General features: G+C 43.3%; 1 protein-coding gene across 10 annotated transcripts in view; it reads right to left on the minus strand.

Moving 5' to 3' along the window:
* MAP4K4 (mitogen-activated protein kinase kinase kinase kinase 4) overlaps positions 1–16,593 on the minus strand; it is a 131,010-nt gene that overhangs the window by 82,912 nt on the left and 31,505 nt on the right. For all 10 annotated transcript variants that reach the window (XM_026865656.1, XM_026866038.1, XM_026865885.1 and 7 more), the window contains exon 2: positions 6,909–6,965. In XM_026865656.1, coding sequence (XP_026721457.1) covers positions 6,909–6,965 — 57 coding nt within the window. The remainder of the gene's footprint in view (positions 1–6,908; positions 6,966–16,593) is intronic.

Below are 16,593 nucleotides of genomic sequence, written 5' to 3' on the forward strand. Positions count from 1 at the left end.
TTGCACATCAGACCTGGCCTAAGGACACAGATGAGGAGAAGGCAGAAGTAACACAGCTTTCATTGCACACAATGATCCATGATCAACCTTGTGTATGAAGCCATCTCCTAGTCTCAGCTGAAAAGCCATGCAAGAGGAATACTTCTAAATGAGCACCATGAAGCCCTCATAGTCAAAGCTCTTTTGCTGTTGACAGATAATAGATGCTGGTGAGGCAGCAACGATGCCCTCAAGGATCTTCACCGGCAAAAGGAAAACATCTGTTTCATCCAGCCTTGAAACAGTCAGGTTCCAAAACAGGCATGTTAAAATATAGAGAGAGCTATACCCACAAGGACAACTGACAATAAACCGTGCATGCAAACAGTCTTCCACTCTGGAGGAAATCTTGCACTAAGAAGAAACTGTATGCTGAAAAAAGCAGAAAGAGAAGCAGCAAGCCGGTATGAACGTTTTGCATCTTTTTTCTCTCCCCGTTGCCAGTTTTTCCCAGAGTCACACAGTATCAACTGCATGAAGTTGCGCTCTGCTGGGACACAGCAATGCAGAGCCTAGGTGCTCGACACCAGCCCTCTCCAGTCAATCCATGCTGCATATCATTTCCCAAGCTGGAAGATAACAGCCACAACTTTGTGCCCTGACCTCAAATCACACAGGAGTTCCCTACTCAACCTCCTTCTTGCAGCCGCATCAAACCTGACATCCTTCCCTTCACAAATAAACTTCTCCAGCCTGACAGTCTTGCTAACCACCCCCAGGACTTGGACGAAGACAGTGAAAATTTGCCTTTTATCCAAACTGGTGCCAGCACTGCTCCAGGAAAATTTCTTGGACTACATCCAAGAGTGGCAGATCTGACTCAAGCAGGGTGTTAGATGTATTTGCCTCCTGGAAGATACGACTGTAAGGACAAGAGGCTCTCCAGAGTTAAATGTTGCTCTACTCTGTTAGGACTATGAGCTGGCAGGCTAAGCACTACTCTGCCACCCAAGGACAGGGGCGTTGCAACATGTCTGCAGAGTGAGACCCCATGCAAGGTCTTTTGCACAGTCCTCACCCTGAAGATGGACTTGACCATCTCTGCCTGATCTGAATGGGGGTCTCACAAAGAACAAGAAGCATGGAGCTGATGGGGGCTGCAGCAGAGCTCAGTCCCTCACAGACATCAGCCAGCACCGCAGGGCTGAGCCTCTCGGCATCAGGGCCGTGGTAAAGCAGGGAGAAGGACTATGCCAAACTGCTGGGCAAGGGTAGGCAGCAGAGGTAGGTGCAGGATCTCAAACCAAGGAGGGGAACAGTCAATTATACAAATGCTCTACAGTTCAAAAAAGGCTGCCCTGCTGGCTGCAATACTATTGTAGTTCTTTTTGACCTCTTCCCAAACCAGATGTTACAGCTCAAGGGACTTCTCTGTCCAGCTCTGTTTTCCTCTGAGCTGTAATAGAAAGTTCCCAGAAGCCTTATTTCTTTTTTTCCTTTTTTTGACCTAATCCCTGGAAGAGACTGGAGGTTAATCAGCTTCAGCAAAGACTGGACAGCAGTACTGTCCACACTGTAAATACCTTTCCTATTTATACCTTTTCCACAGAATAATTCTTTGCTTTGCCAGGTAACTGTTTAACCAAAGACTACAAAATTACAGACTAGTAGTAAGCAACCTTGCATTTTGAGGGACAAGCAAGCAGAGTGCCAGTACTCCCCATGGGAACAATCTGAATTTTTAGGTCCCTGATCCACTTTCCCCAATTCATATCAAGAGCAACGGACATGGCAAAGGCTTTTGGTAACACTACTGGCTTCGGGTTTGCCTTGGCTAACTTCACAGTGAGTACAGCCATGGAGTGGTACATAAGTATCAGGCAGCTGCACTAAGAAAGGTAAAGCAGTGCATTCATGTCTCCACGTTAAAAGGCCAGTCCATATTCAGCTTCTCCAGACCGGCTTGACTCAGTTCTGTTGCACAGTGCCATGAGGATCTGCATTTGCCAGTCTTCTAAAGTGAGGCATCAATTTAAATTTTTTTTTTCCCTCCAGAAAGACCAAAATCCAGACTGTCTTTGAGTTTTCATGAAGGGAAAAAAAAAAAAAAAAAAAAAAAAAAAAAAAAAAAAAAAAAAAAGAAAAGCACATAAAAGTTGGGGCAAACTTTTGGTGTTTATTATTTTTATTTTCCACTCATTCTGTCTGCCTTGCATGTGTGGGAACACACACACATTTTTATTTGTCTGCAGTCTTTCTGAACACCACTTTTGGAATGTCTTACAGACATAGATAGATCATCCACATGATCACAGTTTATAACACCACGTAGGCCATAAGATACAGACTTATAAGAATCAAAGTGACTTGCCTACTGCAACAGAAAAAAGCAGTCAGCAGAGTCGGGAAGATGGTAATAAGTCGGGTAACCTTTCCTGTCTCAGTAAGGGAGATGTGCCACATTTCTCTGCAGGCCTGGAGATTTTCGTTCGGGGTTGTTAATTTTTCTGCAGAGCACATACAGAAAGGGCAAGACAGGCAAACACTAAAAGCAATCCAGTTTCTTTCATAAATCAGCAGGATACAGTATCCAGTTGTTTACTTAGCATAATTTTACACAGACTAGACTGGACAAGTCATGAAACACTGGGCACAAGAGCTGAGAAATGCTGCTATTAAAAAGGCATGCGGAAAACTTTCCCAAGGGATGCCAAGAGCGTGTGTGGGAAGAGGTAGGAGGAAGAAGCAGCAGCGTCAGGGGTTATAACAAACAGAAAAGAAGTGATTATGTTTTTCCCTCAAAATCAGTTACTAAACCTTTCAAAGAGAAAAGCATCACTGGAAGGGGAACACAGGAGTGACACTGGAAACAACCATGCAGCTGCAAAGAAAGCCTCCAAAAGAGTTAAGCAGAGTCAAGTTGTCTGTTTAGGGTGTAATACAAGTTAACAGCTTAGATACAGGCAGATTTGCCAATAAGCTTTGCTAAGGTTTTAAATGTTATTTGCTTCACAATAAAATGAATTCTTCTAACTAAACAGTGACTGCCAAATCTTACAGCGTACTTGTGTTGCATCTGATAACATCAGTCACAGCTCACTTGGTATGCTACAGTTCTGCACCAGTAGACAGCAAGGAGCTCATGGAAACCTAACAGCATGGTCAGTGAGTGGAAGGGGTCAACACAGACTGCTCAACACCTTCTCCAAAACAATGCCCCTAAAGGAACAGAGATCCTACAATGAAAAGATTAAAGACAGACTACAGGAATCTCTCAAGTAACACCTCTCCCCACAACACGCGTGCAGCCTGAGATTCATCCTACATATGTACATTTTGGAAAATAATTTTTAAAGCATGTATACACTGATAGTTTGTATTGTTCCCCTTTTACAGTCATTGGGCTCATTCCAACAACAGAATAGCTTTCAATTGATAAGGACTGGTGTTTTTTTGTTTTTATTTGTCCTACGCTTCAGTGAAATTTTTTCACCCTACATGCACTCTAGCTTTGCCCTCAGAAAGTGAAAATAGGACCTACCTAGGCACCATTCTGTAGGAAGACTTACAGATCTTTAGATCTTACAGGTCCTTTAATGCTGTAGATCTAAAGATCTGTAAAGATCCATGCAATCTTCTAGATCTTTTCTTAATTTGTTTAGAGGAGGAAAGTGGAAGAGACAGGAAAGTTGTATGCACATCAACACCCCCCCAACGTTTCAGGCAGCAGTACTAACTAGTCATAATATATTCAAAGATCAAGCTGATATCTTCAGCCCACCTCCTCTTTTCTCATCCTTACCACCATTCTTTTCAAAATTAAAACCCGTAGAGAAAACCACAAGAAAAGCTGAGAAGGATGAAGAGCATTTCCACAGCGCCATGTATGTTACAGAGCTGTAATGTTTCTTCTAACATCTCTAGTTGGAGGTTATACTACCTTGTTTTCTTCATGCGAAACAAAACTTTTTAAGGAAAGCCTTTGCTCTGACTTTGACATCCCTCCTGTTCAGGTGATCAACGCTTTACAGCCCAGAACTGATGTAAAATCACTGATCCTGAGCAATGTGTGAATTGCAGAATTGCGGCCTTGAAAACTGAAAATTTTGGGTGTGCCCACAAAGCGTGCCAACACATTAGGCTTTCTAATTTGTTAAGCATTTGGCAAAGCAGGCACTGGATCAGAGGTATCCCAGAAGAAAGAAAGTCTTGTGTCTGTTCTCAACGCAGGTTAGACAAATCTATCAGGTATCCTGCATATGCACTGCTAGTATTTGAGCACAAATGCATAACAATGCCAGTAAAATATGCACAGGGGCACAAATCATTTAGATCTTCAGCAGCTGCTGATCAATAACTCACAATTTCCATTTTGTGGAAGTTTCCACTCAAGACCCTTTTGTCATGGGCATGGACACAGTTAGTGTTACCATGAGCCCGCAAGAGCAGTTCATCTAACTGTAGTTCCTGAAGCAGGCAACAAAGGCAAATGTGAGGCTGTGGTTCCTTCAGCATTTCTTTGAGGGCAGTGCTGAGGGTGGCAGTCACCATCCCCATAAGCTGTGGTGAGCTAGAACCAGCATGGAGCTGCACAGTTCAGCAGCAAAAGGAAGTGTTCATGAAACTACCCCTTCAGGAACTGAAACCATGGCTTGATGATAAGGCCATCTCTAGCAGCAACGTCAATCTGAGCTACTGCCCCTTTTCCTCCATGGTCATCGGCAGCTCTCTTTCAGTCTCATGCCACCTTCTTCACAGCGAGGGCACAACTGTTTGTAATGTCATGTGCTAAACTAGATCAAGGAACCGATCCAGGCTATAAATAACCTGAGGAAAGAGAGGAGTGAGGGTATTTTTAACCTGGAACCGGGGCCTGTTCACTGATCCAGGTCACCATCTGGCCCCAGGGCAGTTGTGCCGGCACAAGTGTTGGAAAACAAGCAAGGAACCAGCCTGCAAGAGTGGATGAGAATATCCTACAGCCACACTGCCACTGGAAATGGCGCATGCAACACTATCACACATGCCTGGTGTTAGCAACAGTATTATTCATGCCTGGCGTGAGGAAGCTGAGCTGACTTAGTAGGACTTGGAAGAATTTATACCAAGTTTTTAGCCTCTGCAGGCTCATTGCTTTGAAGCAAAAACACAAGAGCTCCACTTGTAGGAACAACACTTTCAAGCTGCATGGGGCTAACATCTCCAAACTCCTCCCCCTCTGACTGCCCTTCATCCCCTAAAAAACCATGAGCTTGTGAGATAAAAGATAGAAAGTGCCAATACACAACTAGCTTTTCAAAACCAGCCAAAAATTACAGAAAGTTTCAAAACATAAGCCATCTCCTGCAACATGAGCTCAACCATACTACAGACAGCATTTTTCAATTGTTTTCCTTTTGCTGTGCAACCTCTCTGTTACAACTGTTTGTGATTAATACATGCTATTAAAAACAGAGGGAGTGTGCAGTACAGCCAATCTTAATGTTATGGAAGATGCCTTCACCATGCACAGTCCAGCAAGCTGCTCTGTGTAAAACCATTGCACAAATGGAAATGTTTGCTGTGCAAAGAACATTAACTGTGTGTCAATGCACCTTCATTCTTCTCTGGTTTGTCTGCTTGTTAACTGCCTCCTCATGAAGGCAGCCTTTGAAAATCTCCAGCTGAAAACTGATTTTTATCAGGCCATCTTAAAAAGCTCTTGGCAGACACAACAGTTTAAGTTAGAGAGCACCAGTCACACTGCCCATCGATCACAAGGAGATTCAGAGATATGACTTAAGTTCTATCAGTTGACCTAACCCTGCCTTTTTTGTTTTCCTCCCTCTCCTGCCTGTTCACCCATTACACCCCAGCCACTCACCTAGAAGCTGGCATCCAAGGCCATTTTTACTTCTTGGTGCCTATACACACACAAAAATATAAGACATTTTGAAGCAACACCCTTGTAAAAGTTTTGCTTAATAAAACCAGCTTGCCAAAGAACCCCTGTTCTGTACAACGTACACACATCAATATAATTTTTCCCCTAATACCTATATAAGATTGAGGAGTTAAGAAGAATAAGATGCTTGGTTTGAAGAGGCACAACCTCTCTTCAGAAGTGTGGTACCAGTCAAGCATTGCAGATATCACACAGGAGGATCTAATTTGATTTTAAATCTGAAGCTGTTTTGTTAATTTGCAGATGCAACTCTATAAAAAACAAATGGAATCAACAGGGAAAAATCCATGCTTTTCCTGATCTGTTTTGAAGACTTAAACTGATTGCTTCTTGAACAGCATAAATTGCAAGACATTTAAGGATTCAAATATAGGCATATATTTTTTATTTCTTTGGCTGGGTTAATTTCCCGTCTTTCCCATCTAAAGCTCCACAGTAAATCCCCCTGGGTCAGTTACAACTACTACTTTACACTGCTGAATTCTGCCAGCAATCTGCATATCGTTCCTGCAGATGTTTCTGCTTTCAGGCTTCTTGGAACTTTATTGGACCCATTCCTTTGAATAAACATATACCCTTTGTGGGATGCAAATGTACCAGGGAAACTACTGTCCTCTACGTCAAGCAGCTGCCTCTTCTTTTTCAGTAAAACCAAGATGCTACATTTAAGAGAAAAAAGTAAGAAGCAGGGAATCCAACTTTTTTCCCCTCTTCTGAGAAGTTTCTGAAAAAGGAGTGCTACGTGTGCTCATACATCCTGAGACCAGTCAAAGCAATCATGAAGGCCAGAGGCCCCTGCACACAAGTGCACGGAAATCTTGTAAAGGGCAGATGGGCTGGAGAGGTCAGGTCCTGCAAACAGAATGCAAACATCCACAGGCAAGGACCATGCCCTTCAACATAAATACAAAGTAAGCCATATACCAAATCTCATTGTTAAAATTTTACCCATACTGCTAATAAAGCAGAAGGTTTCTCTACTCACCTCAGTAACGTCCATGACTTTGATGGCTGCCAGCTGACCCGTTTTGACATGCCGACCCTGAAGGAGAAATAGAACCATCAGCACCAGTATTTGACCCATCCATTCAGCATACACTGAGCAAAACATTCAGACCAGAGCTCCAGCCACTGGGTTTTCCCCAACGGTGCTGGACCCTTCCGACACTTCATATGAAAAAAAATAAAACAAAAAACCTGAAACCTCTCGATAGCTTAAAAAATAAAAAAGGTTTCTCTTAGAACCTATTTCTTTTTCTCCACATTAAAAGGATGATTATCAAGATTGAGCATGGACAGATTATATTTACAGCTTCCCTTCTGTTTACTTTAGCAAAGCTCATAGTCAGTAATGATAGTTTACTAACATACCAGTTAGTCCACATATTGAATATTTTACTTTTATGCACCAGTGTCTGGTACCTGGATGACACATTACTAGGAAAATACAAGCACAGCTAGGGGGTTCAGAAGACATTTTTCTTTGTTTTGGTCTTCACTAGTAAAAAAAAGTGAGGTTTCTTCAAATGATGCATCAGACCTACAATAGCTCTCTTTGCCTGTCTCACGAAAGCTAGACAAGAACAAGACATCGTCTCCCTTCAGCTACGCCACCATAAGGGTATGCTTTCTCAGTACAGCTGGAGCTGAATTAATCGATCCCAGCTCCTGCAGCGGGGAGCTCCTACCCTTCCTTCCCCTGCCTCCCTCCAGCCTCCTGTCACATATTTCTCCCAGGAGCACTGAGCTCCTTCTGGCACTCATCGGATCATATGATAAGCTGATTGAGATCACTAAAATGGCAGAAAGTTAACACAGAAAAAGCAAACTGCGGGGTGGAGTGGGGAACTGCAGATCAGGAAATTAAACTGGTTTGCTCTGCAGTCAGAGCAGAGCCAGAGCTGGCAGGAGGCGGATTGCAGGGCTGGGAGGCAGCAGCACGATGGGCCTCTCCAGTCGTGGTGGGCTGTAACTAGCCTCAGCTGACTTCTCACAAACCCCTTTTTTTCTCCAGTATAGTTTTACACGAGGTGGGGCCATACCAATTAGCAGTTCGGGGTTTTGGTTTGGGTTTTTTTTTTTCTAAACAGGCACTTAGATATGGTTCTAGTATTGCTATTTTTCAGCGCTCTGTTTAACACCCAGCAGTCTGCCCCAAGACTTCCGATCTAACAGCCTGGTCTCCCAACACCTTTCCCAAACATCATGCCCAAATGGTCTTCTCTGAATCAGTCAAGCTTTCCAGCAAGAGGTATGCCCACTACACTTCTTCACTTTTACCACAAATAATGATAAAAAGCACAATACTTATCATTAAAGTCACAGTTCTTCTACCTCACCAATGTCTAAGTTCCCTAGGCAGAAACCTAGCTGTAGCATCCACAACAGCTGATGGGCATCAATATGTCGGGTTTTTTTCCTGGACTAACTTCTTATCTCTTTACAGATTCTCTCAAGACTGACACACCCCAGAACCAAAGCACCCCAAACCACCAGTCTCTTTCAGATAAATCTTGACCCCTTCTCACCTTACAACACCCTGCATTACAAAGGATGAAATGCTGCAGAATTCATAGCCTCCACTTTCTTTCACAACTCTTATTGTGCTGTACTCTCCCCTTATTAACCAATCCACACGCTTTCTATAAATAAATTACTGTACTCAGGCTTCTGCCGGCTCTGTAAACTCTCTTTATTGCATGTATTTCTTTTTACAGCTTGGTCTCAAGCTGGTTTCAATTTTGAAATAAAGTTAGGGTCATAACATGCGTGCAGTGGCCAAGACTGACCTCACCTTGACCTTACTACTTCTTGAACCAAAGCCTTTCAGCAAGCCCAGGAGAGATACAATTCCAATTTCCCACCCTGGACCTCTGCCTAATGACAAAAGCCTGTGGGCTTCTCCTCAAGACTTACCATCCCACCAAGGGAGGAGGAGAAAATGTTTTACACAGAGATTGAAAAATGCCTCCACTCAGCTCTGCCCGTTTTCCACAGCTCTGGCAAAGGAACTAAAAGGCCCAAGGACGTGGGGAAGCACAGTTTGAGGTACAAAAAGAATACACTAAAGATAAGAAAGGAACAAGGACATATCAGAGGAAAAAAGCTCACAACACTAAGGAGGAGTGAGGAAGAAGAAACTCTTCAAAAAAAAGTGAAACACGGTTCACCATTCATTCTGCAGCAAAGCAGAGACACTAAAATGGTGGCAGAACATACTCCAAGCAGAAAAAGCAGCACACAGAAGAGCAAAGTACCAAGACATCCACAGGATGCCACAGTTTTATGGAAAGTTTATTTGTCTTTTTAATCTATGAACTACTGTTGGACTTGCTATTTCCAGAGAGAAGCCTTAAGTTTCCCAGGGCTCAGCTGCTCAGCTTTTCTCAAGATGACATTCCTCCCTGTGAGACTGGTCCTCTCAGGATGACTAATGTGCATCAGCCCAACTGTCCTTCCCCTTCAGCTTTACAGGATCCTGCTGGTGCCTTTGCTAGTCCCTGTGAAAACCTGGGCCACGACAGCTACAGCAAAGCTCAGTGATTGCTCGTGTTTCACTTCCCTGTTTCTGCAGTGAGGATGGGAAAAGCTTCTCCATAGCTCTCCTAAGGGACTGGAAAGCAAGGGAACTGTAGACTAAGGGAACTGTAGACTGTGGGAAGTGTGGGCTGTTCAGTATCCCAGGCCAAATTTAAACCCAGGTCATTTCAGAATATTGTTTAAAACTACTCCAAATACTCTTTATATCATGTATGGAGCATTCATGTTCTAAGCATCTACAATATATATGGGGGGTGTTGCATGACATTAATTTATATGGCAGAAGTAAAAAGGACATTTTGAAGCCACATTCTTTTCCCTAAAAATGTTTTTAGAGGGAGGGGGAAAGCAAACATCACGAGCACAATATATAAGCATGAGCAGAGTTTTTGTTTGTTTATCTGCTTAACAGCTCTGTTCAAGAACAGACTTGTCAAACTATTAGCATGCTGGTATAATTTCACTTGCAACATGAAATGGCTAAGCATTCCCATTTCAGAAACCAATCTTCAGATTTTCCTAGCCCACTTTTGCTTTGGAAAAATTTGTCTGCATTAAAAAACTTAATAATAAAATCACAAAGTGGTTGAATGTGATGAAAGAACTGCAGAAGTCATAGATGGGAGAAACCTTCTGAACTCAATCTCCTGGGTTTAAAATTTATTGAAATCCAACTCCCTGGGCACTTCACTAAGGCCCCATTCAGACACCATCTCAGCAACACCACCAGCTAAGACTCCAGCTGGACAGCATTTATCTTGAAGAATGAGGCCCCTGCTTTAGCGCTGTCTGGAGTCACAGCCCCTTAGGACATCCTGGGCTCCCCCATCCCCAGGGCACAGCAGAAGTTCTTGCAGCTTTGTTTCTGCCAGCGAACTGCCATCCAAATATCTGAAAAACGCCACGAGATTGCAAAACACAACCGGGCGCTAAGTGAAAAACAGCAGTTTCTTAAAATATTGCTAGATACCAAATATGAAAGGCTGGGGATCACAGGATAACCGTCCCCTGGCCAGAAAGTTAGACAAGGATATGAAATACACAGTGGAGATGACAGCAACCGAAATGCATTTTTTTAAGCATGACTGTCTCCAGAGCTGATGGACTGAAGAGGCTGCAGAGGTTGCACTCTTTAGTAGCATCAACAGGTAGTAAAGTCTACATCATCCTGGGAGCGAGTTTGCCCCTTGCCAGGACTTGGTGTGAGGGCTACAACAAAATATTGGCACTGTCAGATAAGCGTGGCTCCCACCTCCATGGAAAAGAGCTCACCAACACACTCCCTTCATTTAGATCAAGTTAAGATTTTATGGACCAAAATTTCCCATCTAATTGTCATTTCTCATGCATCCTCACCACCTTTTTTCCCTCTTTTCATGAATCTGTTCATATTAAGGCACTTGTTTATCCTTGCAAGGAAGCAACCTAAGTATATTTTTAAGACTGCTACTGCACCATTCTATTTTTAAATGGCTTGTTGGGATGAAAGAGTCAATGGAGTTGAGCCTGCTGACCCCAAATCTTGTCCTCTTCCTTCTCATGTGGATGACAAAGGTCATTTACATATGGAGGGTTTTAAAATACAGCGCTTCTCACCAACACAGCAACACTGCAGCATTTAGCTGGATCTTAAACTGAATCCACTACTTAAGCATATTCCCAGTCATGTCTGATAGCAATATGCTGTTTATTTCTCATCTCAGTGGGCTTTATGCATGTTGAAAAGCAGAGAGGACAAGGGGAATCCTTGGTAGACTGCCAAGATCTGCAGAACATTATAAATTTCAAGCCTACCCACACTCTCCAAGTCAGTTAATACACCTACTTCTTGTCTCTTTCTTCCTCTGCACACATTATTACTGTAAAATTTTTCTTTTGGAAAGGTTCAAAGGCAAGTGGTATTATGTGCTGGTTTTCGTGGTGCTTCTTTTTCCCCTAAAATGCCTTAATGTTATCAAAGGACTATGCAAATTAAATGCAAAATAAATCCTATCAGCCCATTTACCTCCTATCCCCTCCCTAATTATCCAAGATACATATTCCACAGTAACGTAATTCTCCTACTAACACAGTTTCTGACCTGTGTATTAATGTGCCTTTTGTGGGACTGTTTCTGGAAGCTTATTCCCCAGCTAAATGGCATGGAAGGAGAGTATACGGCAACATCACACATTAAGGAAAGAAGGAAGGCAGGCAGTATGCGTGAGTCTTGACTTTGAAGCTTAGATTATCCTGTGTGCTATACACAATTAAGTCTTCGGAAAACTCCAACCTCCCAGTATCTTATGCTGACAGCTCTGGAAGGAAGAGCAACTAAATTGGAAAAAAATCTACTAATTCACATTTCCGTTGCTACAATGTACACAGAAGCAGCCAGATTTAAACATGCTATCAAGTGAAAACTCACCATAGTACCACCTCTTAGTAGTGCTGTACAATGCCCCTGTGCCAAAATTAACTTTTCAGTTTGCTTCTCATTGAGTTGACTCTTAACTCCTATCCACCTGGGGCAACAGGACATGAAGCAATACTCTGCTATTAGGTTGCACACACTAGTGCAATAAATGATACCTTATTATTCCAATGCATGTTTATCACTGGTTCTTTTTGTCACTCGCTAGCACAGAAAGTTGCAGACCAACTAACTTTGCATTACAAATACTGGGACTCTACAAGATGTTTCTTCCCACTCCCCGGAAAGACCAGGTCTACCCTGAGAAAAGTGATGGGAGTAATGCTTGTGGAGGAAACAGAACATGCATTTGTGACAAGCAAAAAGGCAGAATTGCACAAAGTGAAAACAACCTTCCCAGTTAAATAATAAACATGTTCTTAATGAGAAAGTCTACCCAGTTGCATTTGTAGCCAAAATAATGCTGCTCCTACTGATACAGTGTTCTGTAAGCTAAATAATCACAGGCTCCAGCAATGTAGATAAATTTGTGAAAAAGGGATGATGTTTATCTGGCATGGAAGCTCCTTCTAGAATAACAATCAGCAAATATCCCCCAGTACAAAAGCCTGGCAAATCACCACAGAAACACACAAGAAGAAAAAAAGGCCAACATCAGTGTTCTTTCTTCCTCTTAGATGATGTCTAAACCCAAACCAGCCAGAAGCTATTGAAGACTCCCACTGTTTAAGTTAAAGACAGGACAGGGTTCTGTGTTTTCCCTCTAACTCTTGACATCAAATGCCTGGAAAGCAAAACAGGAAACAACATATATCCTCTATCTTGTTTCAATATCCACAGGCTCACTAGCTGTCTATTGAAGAAATAATAAGGACAATTTACTCATGCATAGTACTGCATTCTGTGAAGTATGAAAGATGCACAGTTACTATACTAATCCTGTACTTCCAGGGACACAGTGAAAAGATGTTGCCCGCTAGTAAGGAAAAAGAGAGTTGTATGCTCTGATTTTTTACTTTGATTACTAGCTTTGTAGTAGCTTTCCCACTCTGAAAGATGCTGGATATACATTACCAGAGGCATTTCCTTATCCCAAACAGCTCATTGCCTAAATATGAAAAAGGAAAGAAGAAAGAAAAAAAAAATAGCATGGTGGGAAAATCATGGAAGAAGGCCACAATCTAACTTTCCCAGGATCGCAACAGGTCAACAGCAGAGCTCGGTTAGGAGGCATCTCTGCTGACTCCCAGCATCCTGCCCAGCAGTTCACTTTGCCCCGCTGATCAGCAGGAGATATTTTTGTCTGATGGGAGAGCACAGGAAGAGAACTGCCATGGCAGGCAGCTTGCTCTCCACTTCACCTGGAAAACAACACCAATCCCCTGTAGGACCTTTGACGAATTTGCCTAAGTGAGGCCTAATGATTACGCCATTTCAGTTCACAGCCACTGAGACATGTGACTGGGCAATAGATGAAAAAAAGCTGGCAAAAGAAGGGGATGTTGCAGGGGAAGGGAAGGTGTCTAGCAGCAGTGCAGTTTAAGACCATGGCTGGCCCTTCATTACCCAGTCATGGCAATCCCAGTCCATTTGGCCAACTGGTATCCCCCAAGGCTACACACTTCCTGGCTCAAATGGCACAAAACATTCCCTTATCAAGTGGAATTTACAAATTTCCCTCTTCTTTATCCCTCCCAAATACCAAGCAGGAAACATCGACAAACTAAGGTCTGCTGACAACACTGGCAGCAAGGCTGCAATACATTTTTGCACAAGGCCTCAACTTCAGGTCATTAAGAAGTTTTTGAAAGATATGCCTTGCTGAGTGCTGCTCCTCCACCAGACACCCCAGCCATCAGCTGGCTGCTAGATAAAGCTTGCTGCTCTACAGGTGGCCACCCCGAGCTTCCTGCCCCAGATTTGATGCTTCCTCTAACAGGGACACTTGAGCTAACTGGCTTGAGCACCGAGCTTGGAAAGTACCCTCTTCAAGAGCCATCCCCAAAGTTATTATGCCGTCCTTCTAGTCGCCATCAGGCTCTGCCCAGATTTAGCGACCTTCACTAAACACCATCACTCATTTTCTTTTATAACAGAGTCCCTACCCACAGCCCTCTCCAAAAAGAGAAGGGCCTCTAACCTTATTATTGCTTGTACTTTTTTTCTGATTTTAAAAATATCTAGGTAGTTTAGTTGGGAAACTAGTGAAAGACATAAAAAACCTCCCAAACTAAGACAAAATAAAAGAATGAAAACAGAGTAGAGGCATACCTCCCACATGGATAAGGTTGGCTCCGAGTACATTTGGCTTCCTCTGGAAACATCAGCTAAAATCTGCTGTGTCCAGCTCTCATTCAAATCTGTTCTTCACCCCACCTTACCAGCTTTACCAGTGACTAAATTCACCTCTCCTAACACTGATTTGTCTCTTTGACCCCCTGCAATCATCTCTTTTATTCAGAAGATTTTCTATCTGGCAACTAATTAAAACCAAACCAAATGGAGAACATGAAGACAAGAATTTAGACCAAAATGATACAACGTGTACTTGTAGATACAAAATTACATGGGCTACAGATACAGATGACTTTTCATTCTACATCTCAGCAGTCACTTTCATCACTCTCCATCAGATCTTTGCCACCAATTGTGGGAGAGAGGCAGGCCTGGTTGGGTAGCTGGCAATAGCAAGTCCTTGCAGCAGGGTCGGCATTGGGCAGGTTGAAGGGGAGCACCACAGATTGCCAGAGCAAGCCCTGTGCTCACCAGGTGCCACCCCACAGTCACAGACACCCAGCGCCACTTCAGAGAGACCCCGCACACCATGTGCTGCTCCTACCTCAGACTAAGTGCAGAACTGACCCACCGTGGTTCCTCCGCGGTTGGATGGGGGCTTTGAAACAACCCAGGTGCCTCCTTAGCTGAGAGACACGGCAGGTAAAGGGCAGAGTCTGCCCATCACTTCTCCAGAGTGACATCAAAATAAGCCTGGATGAAAAGAGCCCAGGGCTACTTCTCTTTGCTTGCCTTTTAAATGAATTCGTATCGACATTAAACTCATCACCCCTGGACATGTAAATCTGAGCTTTTCAACCGAATGGAGCAATTTACACCTTGTGACCAAGGCCCTCTGCAAACCTAGGCAAGCCTGGGCCCATTTCACTTGGCTCACCGCTAAGAAGCTGCTGAGAAACCGCCTCGGTGCTGGGCACACCTTCTGAAAGAGGAGCAGAGATGCCCCTGACAGATTGAAGTATTTAAGCACTGGGTACACAGAAGTGCCACACAAGACATACTTGGGGGGTGGGTGCAAAAAAACATGGTTAGTCTCTGCTCCTCCACGCACCAACACTGTTGTAAGCAGCCTGCACTCTCTCAGGGGACACTGTCAGAGGTCACACACCATGAGAGAAGGTAAAATCAAGTCCACGCACACTCTACCAGTGCTGCTGCATTCAGCTTACTGCCAAAAAAACCCCAGCGTCTCCAAGAAACGGGGGACAGCCACTCCCAGGCAGTGAGGGGATGACATCCATCACCAGGCAGCATCCAGCAGGCATGGGAGCATGCATTTGGCTACACTGCTTTGGGGGCCTGGCTGCTCAAGGCACCATCCCAAAATGTCCACCAGCTTCCCAAAGAGCACCAAGAGGGGTATTAAACTTCTCCTTTAACTTCAAGTACACTAAACAGATGGGGGAATTATTTTGGAAGGCATAAAACCTCACTGTAAATGCAGAAGACATGGCGGGAGGGGAAGGAAAAGGAAGAACGATTGGCTTCACTGTTTTTATTTTCCCCTTTTAATACATTTTTAGGTTTGCTGTTGTTGATTCAGCCCACTGGACAAGGAGGAGCCCAACACATACAAAGCCACATTTGGCTGTCCTCACCAAGAGAGTCCCCCACCTTTTGTCTCGCTGCACCACAAGATACTAACAAACACACTGTGTGGGGAGGATCTGAAGCCATCATTGGACAGCTTAATGAGGGGCAAAAAGGAGAACTATTTTCATTTATACCATCCCAGTGGAACAATACAGCCGAGCAGAGCAGGAAAATCAGGCTGCATAATGAGTTTTATTTCAACATGGTTAAAATGAAAGATTTTACATCTGCAACCTTTAAAAAATTCCAGAACGTTAGCAGTAAAGAAGAAAAAGTAATGAACTCTTAAATATACATTTATATATATATAAAAAAATAAAACTGGATTACAGTCCAACTATCAATAGTCCTCCAGTGCTACAACACACAACAAAGGGCTGGAACTGTGTGGTTTAGAACTTTTCACTTTTTCTACTGAGGGCAGACACTGGTTAGCATCCCTTTCATTTAGCCATTACAAACATCATCAGTGCCACTTCCAGTTAGTCACATTTCCTCACCATTATAGACTAGAGGGCCATAATTTACCAGGCAGCAACTGCTGAAAATAAAATGCATCTTCCAGGGCACCAGATATGCTGAGGGAGTACTACAAGAAAAGTCACTTTTAAAAACAGAAATCATGTTTTATACTGTGACCCTGCACATAAAAGCAAACTATGAAATATTTTACCAACTTGTTTGCAAGATAAAAACCACACATTTAGCCTAAAGTTATATGTATTTTAATTAAACGAGGACTTGCACCAGAAGACTCTTTCCAGCATTTTTATCTTCTGATACCCTGCCAAGTACATCTGTGATTTAGAGGGGGGGGGGGGGGGGGGGG

Source organism: Athene cunicularia (assembly GCF_003259725.1).
Source record: "Athene cunicularia isolate RWA chromosome 1 unlocalized genomic scaffold, athCun1 chr1_part1, whole genome shotgun sequence".
NCBI classification, from domain to species: Eukaryota; Metazoa; Chordata; class Aves; order Strigiformes; family Strigidae; genus Athene; species Athene cunicularia.